Source organism: Squalius cephalus, assembly GCF_949319135.1.
Source record: "Squalius cephalus genome assembly, chromosome: 24".
Lineage (NCBI taxonomy): Eukaryota > Metazoa > Chordata > Actinopteri > Cypriniformes > Leuciscidae > Squalius > Squalius cephalus.
The window spans coordinates 15,210,428-15,222,899 of NC_137145.1; the positions used below are offsets into that span (position 1 = coordinate 15,210,428).

Genomic DNA, 12,472 nt, shown 5'->3' on the forward strand with positions numbered 1-12,472 from the left:
ATCGGTTCAAAACATTTCGTGCGAACAAAACATCGTCACTATAATTCTGAGGACTCTCATACATATTTTTTTGAACATGAAGTGAATGAGAGCAACTATTTAACTTCCCATGATGATGCCAGCACCCAGTTACCTCAAACGGATTGTCTCAATGTGGCTGTTTAGAGGGGAAAATAATTTAAGACCCTGGAAAAAAGTCTGTGCGGGCTTAAAAAAGAAGATAACACCGTGAAGAAAGCCAAAACGCTGAGCAAATTTTGCTTTAATCCTGCGTCTGGATCATGTGTCTGCCAGTGGCGCGCGCACTTTACTATCCTCGCAGTGCGCGTGCGGTGTGCTACAAGTATTTGAAGCGATGAACGGAGGATATCAGCACAAAATCATACCTGAAATATCTTGAAGACTCTATTACATCGTGGATTTTGCGGTAAAGGATGATAATGTGTTGTTTTTGAGGCAATAACTGGCTTTTTCGAGGAGCTGTTTCCATTGCGCGCGATGGGAGGTGAATGGTTGATGAGCGCGCGCTACGATTCCCTTAATCCAGTTTTATGACATGAAGTTTTTTATTTTCACCAATTTTGATTACAAAGCCATGGATAAGCGCAAAAGACTGTTATTTTTCCTTTTTTACTTGATGTCAAAGTTTTACCTTAGTGACCAGCAGGTCATACGAATCGGTAAGTGATTGTCTATCATGTCACGTTCATTGTTGTAACTTTGTCACCTGCAGTTACTTCTTAATCTATAAACTTTCGGTGTTCGGCACCGTGGGTCTTTTTTGTCACGTCACTGCTTATTGTGAAAGTGTTTTGTTATCGCTTCAAAATATCTTCATCTTCTATTTATTTTTGTGACCTCTCTAAAAGTATTGTGCAGTTGTAACGTTATCTGAAGAAATAGCCTACGTATTCATTGAAATTATCAACATTGTCATATAGCTACAATAATAATGTATTTTCCACAACTCAGACTTTAAAACTTTATACAAATTGGGATGAAATCATTAACAAAGATAGGTTTCTCAAAGTCCTTTGTTCTGAATGTGATGGTTGACCTTTCCTGACATAAGAAGTGTCGTTGACGGGCCATCTTGAAAGTATAGGCCTATGTTTAATATTAAACCATCATCATCACTAAAATGTGATTTGAGAGATTTGATCACTGGCTGCCCTCTATGTGTTATTGAGATAAAGCCTGTTGTAGTCACACAGAGAACAGTACTGTATGATGATTGCTGCTGTCTGACTTTGGCAGCACAGTAAATCCCCAAAGCAGTTTTAACAACCTACATTAATCCTCTTTCCTACTCAAGACTTGATTAGATGCTCCTCTCCAAAAGATGGGACTTCAGTTGAAACAGAAAGCTTGGCGTTGCTTCCGTATTGCATCTCCAAGATGCTAGAAGAAACCTTCCTGCAAAGCTACAGTACAGTACTGTGAAAAGTACTGGCACTTGTGTTAAAATGCTGTAAAGTGAGAATGCTTTCAAAAATAAAATCACAAATTGAATTTATTTATGATTTTACATCTATTAACTAATTCAAATCAATGTGTAACGACCCTTTGCGTTTTAAACGGCTTTTGTCCAGTGTCCAGGTACACTTGCGCATAGTTTTTCAGGTAGCTTAGTTTCTTCAAGCATCTCAGAGATGTTCCCGCAGTTCTTCTGGATTTAGTCTGTCTCAGTTTCTTCTGTTTCTTCATGTAATCACAGACGGACTCGATGATGGTGAGATCAGATCATACCGGCTGTTGTCAGACTCCTTGTGCATACACAAATCTCACTGGATTATTACAATTAATGGCAAAAAGAATGTTTGGAAGTACAGTACTGTATATATATATATATATATATATATATATATATATATATATATATATATATATTATTTTTTTAAACTACTGACAACATTTCTTCCAAATTTCAAGTAAAAACACTGTCTTTATGAAGTATGCATGACTCAAGCCACGTACAAGGTTATCCTGGTAGAACAAAATTGCTCCCTTCTGCTCGGACAATATTCCCCAGCTCGAAGGATTGTTTTTTTCCCACGGGACAATGCTCCTTGCCACACAGCCAGGCCAATAAAAGTGTGGATGAAGGACCACCAGACCAAGACCTTGTCATGGCCAGTCCAATTTACACACCTGAACCCCACTGAAAACCTCTGGAATGTGATCAAGAGAAAAATGGAAGGTCACAAGCCATCAAACAAAGCCAAGCTGCTTGAATATTTGTGCCAGGAGTGGCATTAAAGTCACCAAACAGCAATGTGCAAGACTGGTAGAGCATTGCAAAGACACATGAAAGCTGTGATTGTAAATCAGGGTTTAAACCAAATATTAATTTCTTAAGTTAAGTGTTGTTTAAAAATGAATACACTTGTTTGCATTATTCGAGGTCCGAAAACATGGCGTCTTTTTTTGCGATTTGAACCAGTTGCCATTTTTCTACAAATAAATGCTGTTTTTTCTGAAAATTTAGAAGAAATGTTGTCAGTAGTTAATAGAATAAAACAAAAATGTAATTTTTACTCAAACACATGCATATAAATAGTATTAATTATGTATTAAATTAATGATTAATTTATTAAAGTTATTATTCATTTTTAGACAAGTCTGTTCAAACTGTAGGTCAAACTGACCATTTAAAATTAATTAGTTAAAACAAAAGGTTTACAAACACTTTCTCTTTCTGTATATGTCAACCTACAGTGTTGATGTAAAAAAAAAAAAAAAAGCATGCATCATCCATCCATCCATCCATGCATATATAAACTTCAATGAAATGATCTCAATTTAGGTTTACTGCAACGATCCACTCTTAATGTTGGTCATTTTTCCCAGGATGTATACTTGTGTGTAGAGCAGAATGAAAGAGTTATTTAGCCCCCTGATGTAACCTCCGAACTGCCCTATTGATTTCACAGGTATTACAGTTCTGTCCTGGAGGGGACTTGTTTAGAGCACACCATGTGTGGACCCTTATTATTTGTCAAAGTTTATCAGATATTGTAGGTTTACAGATGTTTTGTCGCCTTGAACACACAGTGTTCTGTCTTTAAGATGGATGTGCACTGGAGCAATGAATATTATTAGATTTACACACCCTTACACATACACATGAATTTGATAGGACATTGTATATCAGGCTGGAGACACTGTCCCTATGTGCTTTCAAAAATACAGGTGCATCCACCTGCCATCTGTCATCTGAATGTTATGACTGGCATGTTACAAAGCGCACGCCACTGGAGACATGCAATAATGGTGGGATTAGTTTGCATAGCAGTGAGCCATAGTTGATACACTGACATTCCTTGGCTTTTCACAAATGTTCTTGTCAGCATTGTATGACAGTGTACAGCTATAGGTTTCTGTTTCACATATGATGAGCAAAGATTAAAAATAGATGTTGGATGATACAAGGAAACAAGATTTTTAAGGTTTGCTTTTTAAAACAACTCATTTTAATTTTCATTTGCTTCTATATTAATTGTATCCCTTTATTCAGAGAAGATAAGAAAAATTCAAAATGAAAAAATAAGTTTGGTAATACTTTACTTAAAGCCTTTGCATTATAAAGGTATTTATAATGTTTGTTATAACGCATTATAGTTTTCATAAATAATTGTAACCAAAGGCATAATGCATTATAATATTTGCAGATTCCTTGTAACATCTGAAATTTGTTGTTTGCCATGTGTTTAATGCATTATACTTTCTAAAGGTGTAATAATGAATAGATACGTATTGTAGTGTGTTATAACTGTGGTTACAATTATTCATGAGACCATACAATGCATTATTACAATGCATAATTAATGCATTAATCAGAGCACTCACCACGCTCTCCCAGCTAATTAGGTGCTAAGACCTGTGTCTGTAGTCAAAAAAAAAAAAGTCCTGCACTGTGCAAAATTTTTTTTTATTAACTTCAATCAGGAGAAAAAAACAAAACAATTTGTCTGTCTGCCTCCCTCAGTGCATAATGAATGCATTAAAATACTTTTATAATGCATTATATATACATATTTTAAGTAAAGTGTTACCAAAAGTTTAATAAATAAATATATATTATATTTATAAATATATATATTTATATATCACAGTGTTGACTGAGGAAATGTGCAGTGCTGATGGAAGTATTTCACAGGCCATGAGTGGAAATTAATCCTTTTAGATTTGGATCCACGTGGCCTCAGATGTATGTTCAGGACTGTGAAATGGCGCTGCTCTTTGACGGCCAGCAGAATTTCCCTAAAAGTCTGTACGGATATGGTGAATTAGGAGCTGGTTTGCATGCCTCTGTGCATCTATTTGAACACTCTGCAAAGTATTTGTCAATTAATTAACAAATAAAGTTGGCTGTAAATATTTGCATCAAAAATACTTACTGTTAATGAACCTCTTATAGATTGAGCTTGAGTGAATGAACTCGAGCGTTTAGGATGATCCCCATGAGAAAATCAAAGAGTTCGATCACAGTGGCGGAGAGAGTGGAGAATAGCTAATGTCTCTCGCTCTTTCTCTGCTAAAGCATTGGTATGCATGCTGACTCCTTATCCCTTTGTGTTTTCTTGTGTTTTGTCAGAAGGGATGTGTTTGAACAAGATTTCATGAATTTGAATGAGAGAGAAGGTTTTTTCTTCGATGATGCATTTGGCCTGTGTGTTTGCAGAAATCATTGTGATGTCTTTATAAGGAGTGTGTGGAATAGCCTACATCAGTGACCGAAATGTTGAAAAGAAGGTCAGAGACAGAAAGACAAAGACTGTGTCCGAGATGATATTCAGCAGTGGCTTATGTGCAGGTTTGTGTATGTGTTTGTACGTGTGCATGCTTGCATTGGTTGTTGCTCATTTGTGCATTAGAAGGTTCGCATGATCTCTTTGATTAATCAAGAACTCTGTGTACATTACATTTATTCATAGATGCTTTTATCCAAAGTGACTTACTAGTGAGGAATATGATACAACAAGCCTTTCATCTTACAAGCCACAGTATGCAGCAAATTGTTGAACGAAAGTAATATGACAAAGTATTATATAAATTAAGTAATTTAAAGGTGCACTCAATAGCTTTTAATAAAAAAGTTTAAGCTAAAAGTTTTACATATATTTACATGCATTCACATGTACAAATGTGCATTTTTAAAGTTCCCAGTTTTAAGGGATGCAATTTTTAACTACAGGGGGACTTTTAAAGGACTTTTTACAAGAAATTAACATTTTTCAGTCTTTCTGCTTAACAGTTTCATGTTTAATTTAATGTTACTTTCCATTTACTTGCAAGTAAATCCATAAAATTTACAACAACAACAACAAAAAAAAATCCCAAAATTGTATGTTATTGATGGTATTATGAACAATTCTTTTTTAATTTTTTTTTATTTGTGATCGTTCAATCTTCCGGTGATACATCAGACTTCTCTCTGGTCATTCGGATCTGCCTCCATCTAATCAATAACCGATGGGTAGAACCAAGTTCTTGTCGAGTCTCGTCTATGTTGGATGTGTTTCACTACTCTTACTTATTAGCCTGTGGAATTATTAAAAAGACTGCCTAATTATCTTAATCTGTGTGTGTATTATACCGGCACAATCCGTGACACCTGCCATGTTAAGATCATGAGTCGTGTCATGTAATTTACGTTAGTTTTTTCAGCCAGTGCTCTAAACAAAACAAGCAAATCAAGTGGAAAAATTAAATATCCAAATTGGCTGTTTTTACTAGAATGATGAAACAATCCATGGCACACGAAATGCCTCTGTGATCATCCAAAACACAGTGTGACAGCTAGCGGTCACAGTGCAATGCAGCGTGAGACCGAGATAAACAGACGAAAAGGATCAAAAAGAGATAAACAGTTTAGCAGTTAGTAAACACACTTCATGCATCCAGGCCACTAGGTGTCCAATACAACCGTGATGATTAAATTGAACAAAAATGTACAAAGTGCACCTTTAACTTGAACTCCCCATGACTAATTATACTTGTCTGACTCAAATTTGAATAATTACAGTAAGTGGAGCAAAGGGAAACTCATCAACATTAAATATTGATTTTAATCATACTAACAGTACATTATATAAATCAGCTCAGTTCTACCCTCTGCCTTTGTGAAATATTTGCTTTTATAAACTGCTGAATTTTGTTTCTTTTGCCAAAAAAAAAACAATGCTGGATGAAAACACATCCATTCTGATCCATTCTTACTGTATCGTTGTGCAGAGTGTTCTGTCAGAATATAAGCAGCGTGGTTGAGGACAATGATGTATAGTTAGAGCTGACAGATATGTAGCATTGAAAAGCCTCAACTGAACATCTCCCGGAATGATCCAGGGGAAAATGAAAAACAGTACCGGCTGAACGCACAGAGCAAAGTTTGAGATCCTTCAAGGTCAGATGCACTCAAAACAGTCACCAAACACTTATGCATGCACAATCATCTGCTTATTGTGCATCAAAATACTCGGGCTGCATCCAAATATGCATACTTCACTACTATATATTATGTGAAAAGAGTAGTATGTCCGAATTAACAGTATAAAACAGTAGGCAAAAATTACCCGGATGACCTACTACTTCCGGCATGATTTTAAAGTGCACATCCAGTCCCACAGGAGAGGATTTGTAAATGGCAGTGAAGCAGCACAACTGATGCTGTAGGTCACATGACAATGACAACATGACAAATGTAGTGACGGGATTCATAATTAAAAAAATAATGGTCATAAAGTAAGTACGTAAAAAAGTACATATTCATAGAGTGTTTTAGATGCAGCCTTTACGTCACTTTCAGTGACATTTTGTTTTGTTTTCTCAGAGTTGAATATTCTAAAGTTCATTGAGCTCAATATTTGGAGGGAAAAAAAATGCAGGCACTTAAACACCAGCAGCATTTCAGGGCTGCATTCAGACAATCTCCTAAAGGCCTTTGAGGTGTTCATTTTGGTCAAATGTTAAGAAAAGTTGAGAAATCTTAGCAATTGACTATAATTCCACACATGCTCCATCAGGGTATATATTACAGCTATTAACTAAAAATCTCCACTATTTTATGAATGAAAAGACGGATTTCCTTTGTCAACCAGTTCCTGAGGAAAATGAGAATGAATGTATGTGCAAAAATAAGAAAGAGGCACAAAGGGTTTGTGAGCTAAAAGGCAAAAAGACAATGCATCCAGTAACACAGTCTGGGAATGGCGACAATTACCCATAATTCAGCTAATTTACATCAATTTAAATGTAAGAACTGCCTAACCTCTGCACCATTTTTGTTCATGTGTGGAGAATTTTAATGAAAAAAGAAAAAAACTCTGAAGCAAATATTTCCACTCAAGGGTTCGTTGACAGTCAAATTAGGCCTTTAAAAGTTTCTTTTAGTCTTTCTGTACTTTGATATCTTTGGTATATCTTTGATATCTTTGGTATATCTTTGATATCTTTTCAATCTTGATAAAGCAAATGATTAAAATAAATACAATTATTAAAACATTAAAGATAATACATTTATAAATTAATAAATAATAAAATGTATTAAAAAAATAGATAATAAAAAATGTATTCAAATCATTTAACAATACAGTACTATAGAAAGTAGATTAGGTGATTAGTGATGTAGGTTGATGAAATAGAAACTAAATAATTTCCAAACATTATTTTACACATATATATCTAACATTAATATTATACATTTTTCACAGTATAAATTGGGTCTTTATACATTAACTTATAAAGCTGACTTTTTAAACCAGCATGCACAGATAAATAATTTAAAATGAATATGACAATATTCCATAAAAAATAAGAACTGTCCATTTTGATTTTTGACTTTAAATTTAAGGTCCATTGCATAGGCTATTTGGGGGTCAGTGGTAAAAGATTGAAAACATGATCTATAGCAGAAACTGCTACTTTTAGTCCATAATTTTTGCCAACCACTGGAGTTTATGTTGCCTGCTAAAACCTCACCAATTGCTTACCAACTCTGGGAGCTTTTGAACTGTCTGTTGATCAAAGCTAGAGAGAAGGCACTGCATATTGCGTATGTCACATTCTGGAAGGTAGGACATGTTCTACATTAAAGTACCATGAATTGCATTAATGAATTGTCCACTGTGAGAATACTTTGAGGAGGATGTGCTGTATACTGTCTGGCAGACTATAGATTGAACTAGGGCAGTGATAAAATATCAATGAGCGTGCTGGCCTGATCCTGCTGTGACATATGGCACTGTGGGTCTGCAGCTGAATACTATTGGATAAAACAGCTAATAATCAGTAACGAAATTCACGATCGATTATTCGATGGAGAAGCTTTGTCAGTAACACCACTTTAAAGTAGTGGGGGGAAAACACATTAGAAAAATGTAAGAAATACACCCTAACGAAAAAGAGGTTTATTGAAGTATGCGATTAGTATACTTCTTTTAAACAAAAAAAAAATTAGAAAGTGTACTTTGTCTACTTTTTATTATACTTTTAAGTATACTTGATTTATACTGACAGAAAAAGTATATTTGGCCAATGCTTGTACTCAGTCTTTTGATCGAGATATACTTAAAAGTATAATGAAGTATTCTAAGTATACTTGGCTTGTAGTTTTGATTGAGTAGCCTATTAAATAATTGTTTCTCATAGTTTTACATACTGTCTTATAAACTTACATTGTCTTAAAATATTGATTTATAAAGAAACAGATATACCTAACTGATTATCTGAATTTTTGTGTTGGCTTGTCCACTGGTAGTGTACTTAGGAATTTTCTTCAAATCTACTTTACTCTTTCCCCACCATTTACTGAATCGTCCGGCTATCTATGTTTTCACCGTTATATGGTAGGGGGCGCTATTACACATCTTCTAGCACAGAATCTCCGGATCAAAACACAGGTGAAGAAGCAGATAGAAGATTGCTTACGTAAATGGAAAACATCGTGATCATCAAACATTAAACAGCATATAAACTGCCTAACATTACCGAATGAAATGTCGACCCAGGGATAACGACTGTAAAGCTTTGTGGGTGTTGATGAATTCGATCTACTCGAAAGTCTATCTAACGTAAATCTGTGTTATGTTTTGAATCCGATCTGGTTCAAAAAAGTGATTTTCTCACCTTTTTGTTTAAAAAGTTTTTTTTTTTAAAGGAACACGCCGACTTTTGGGGACTTTAGCTTGTTCACCGTATCCCCCAGAGTTAGATAAGTCCATACATACCCTTCTCATCTCCGTGCGTGCCGTAACTCTGTCTGACGCACCCACCACTAGCGTAGCTTAGCACAAAGACTGGAGGTAAATGGCTCCAGCTAGCATACTGCTCCCAATAAGTGACAAAGTAAAGCCAACATTTTCCTATTTACATGTTGTGATTTATATAGTCACAGCGTGTACAAATAACAAGGTCACATGGGACACAGCCATCTTCTAACCGTATATAGACAGGGAACTATATTCTCAGAAGGTGAAGCACCGCTACTTCTGCGGAGTGATTTACTCCAACTCTGACTCTCTGCTCCTCACCACGGGGCTTCTCAGGTGCTGCGAGCTTACGTTTGACAGTTGTATTCTTAATCTGTAACTCTTTACATTACACAAGCTAAATATCTGGACCTGTCTGCAGTGTGAAATGTGTTTTGTCTGGAAATCACAAATGCTGATAACTTGCGGGCTATCATTTTGACAAGAAGAAATCCAGTCCTGCGTGAAAAGGACTTGTGTCTTGTGCGTGATCATGTTTATTTCCTTTCTTCCTGTGCCACTTCTCGTGGTGTTTGGTTTTTGTGACACGTAGTTTGTAGATCAGACATTGGCTGGGTCCATCACTTGCATACTCTTTTGAGTGGGTACTTATTTTGAATAAGTACTTACTTCGCGAACGCTTAAGAAAGCATGTTCTAAATAGTATGAATGTGTGTAGTATGAATGTAATTCAGACGTACTATATGCTGTCATTATCATGTGACCTCTACCACAATCAGTTGAATCTCTTCACTGCCATTCATAAATCCTCTCCCGTGGCCTCATGGGATAGTAAAGTGTCCATCATACTTCAAAATCTCACCGGAAGTCGTAGGTCATCCAGGTTTTTCTTTTATGAGTACTGTGAATTTGTATTACTTTAAATCACATTTATATTACATTACATCATTTATATTATAGTACATACTTCTTATGTCACATAACATGTTTCACCTACTGTATAGTAGGGAAGTATGCGATTTCAGACGCTGTCATAGCGTATGCGATTTTTCCCTCTGTTGCCGATCCATCATGTAATGTGCACATAAAAGCGAATAAATGGTACCCCAGACAGTCATGTGATGTGGGAAGAACAGTGATTTAACAACTTTGAAAATCGTGTAGTGTGTTCATTGGTAGCGAAGACTGAGTTTGTGCTTTTGTATTTCTTTAGTAATATTCATAAATGAGTGATTTGAATTGTCCTACTTCCAAACTGTGTCCAAACATATTTTTTGTTTTATAGTGTAGGCTAACGTTTATAAATTAACACTTTGTAATGAACAATGTATAACAGACAATAAACTATTTTTTTATCATAAAAATATGCAAAGCTCTACTCCTAAGTTCAAGCATATAGATCCAAAGCTTATAACTTTCTTTTTAACTTATAATGTTTATTGCAAGGTCAAAATGCATTTAATGGCACAAACATGATAGAAAAAGAAATTAATTAAAGTTGCGTTCTCCAAGGTGAGCCGCAGAGGCTTTGGACATCCCTCGGGGACCATTTTCCAATGAATAGAAATAAAGCATTAAGCATGCTCAAGTAACCATCACTGTGCCTACGCACACATACACAAGTGTCTATATGCCACTCTGTCGGCTTTTTCATTCCACTCTAATCTAATGCTATGTCTTAAAGACACTGGAAATCTATTTGGTTCCAAATGGCTGACTCTTAACGTGTCAATCAAAGGAAATTTAGATTGATTTGGTGTTTCCAGGTAATAAAAGATCAATGAGGGATCAGACTTTTCAGTCAGCTGAAATATTCAGAGTAAATAAACAGCAAAAACGTAGATCTGAAACTTCCTAAAAAACTAAGCGAGACTTGTTTGCTGCCAGACTCATTGTTATCAACTCTCCTTCATGTTAGTGCATCTGCCTCGTCTAGAAAAGCCTCAGGCTTCATTTTCATCTCCGGCCTTCCAGTCAGACACAGTCTGACCATCTCCCTCTATATGAAAGCAATCAGTTTTCCACAGACGAAATCTCCTCTCCTTTCTCCCTGTGTGGAGTGCTCGGTCTGCGCTCTTTCCTCGAGGGACTATCTGAACATCAGACAGCGTTATCCACAGCAGGACTTTTTGGCTTTGCTCATTCCAACTCAGCTTTCAAAAAGCCAAAACAAGCCACTGAGACCAGGTTTGGTAGAAGCTCGTATCTGCACTCTGATGAGCTTCATCTCACACACATGAACATTTCCATTTAATTACTCTTATCTTCATTCACAGTCTTTTCATTAAAGAGCCAATCTGTCACTTTCACTGTTGGAGGTTGGCTGTTTATTGGTGAGTTAATGGCCCATTATTTCCTGCTGAGACCTGTTTGCTGGCCGTCTATGAATAGAGCCCGATCTCAGGTGGATGTCCTCCATGCGGATCTCACCGTTGCATTGTATTTGCATGTTGTGTAGTTTTAGTATCTCCAGCATTACAAGTAATGTGTCATGACAATGCTCTTGCTAACAGATGTTCATGCATAATTGTGGAGATACACTCCAATGCAAGTCTTGACCACTTAGTCCAGACATTTACGCAATGTTGGCTTTGCACCCTACCAAGTTAAATAGATTCTTGATTGGCATATTCATTAACAAAGTCTGATGTTTTGATTATGATTATTTGCTGATTAAGGTGTGAACAATTTGTTTTGATCTCGATGATTGTGCGATTTGCATATGATCATTGAGAAGAGATGATGTTGATTAACCTCATGCAATTGTGAGAATAAGCTTCACTGCCAGCAAGGGAAGTGATTTAAAAATGGCGTGTTAAAGGTCAAACGCAGTGTTCGCCAATTAGTCCAAATTTCTTAAGCAGCTAAATCTGCATGATTTGCCATTTCAGATTTTCTAAATGTTATGGAATTTCTGAATGACCTGGTGTAACCTGTTTAACGAATTATATCACATACTTGGTATTGACATTTAGATCAGACTTGGAATTATTCAAGAGCAGAAGTAAAACAGCTATTGTACTCTGTTTTTTTATGAATTATTAAGATAATGCATTTATGTCACTCTCTTTTATGTTCTTAATAATAATCAAAGAGCAACACTGACAAGAACAGCTCACTGCTTTTGTAACTTTAATAATCCTCTACAGTTAGATATACTGAAAGACTCACACACTTTGTTCCTTTGCTTGTAATTAATTTGTTTGTTCTTCATTTTATTACAGACTGTTTACTGATGTTGTTTATTTAATTGAAAAATACTC

At 35.8% G+C, this 12,472-nt stretch overlaps 1 protein-coding gene across 8 annotated transcripts in view; it reads left to right on the forward strand.

Moving 5' to 3' along the window:
* The window catches only part of grik1a (glutamate receptor, ionotropic, kainate 1a), a 56,099-nt gene continuing 43,627 nt past the window's right edge, over positions 1-12,472 (forward strand). For 6 of the 8 annotated variants that reach the window (XM_079860954.1, XM_079860953.1, XM_079860956.1 and 3 more), the window contains exon 1: positions 17-680. In XM_079860954.1, the coding sequence (XP_079717080.1) occupies positions 557-680 (124 nt within the window). In that variant the 5' untranslated portion in view covers positions 17-556. Of the gene's footprint in view, positions 681-4,684; positions 4,817-12,472 lie in introns of all 8 variants that reach the window. The other 2 variants (XM_079860960.1, XM_079860959.1) reach the window with 2 other exon arrangements.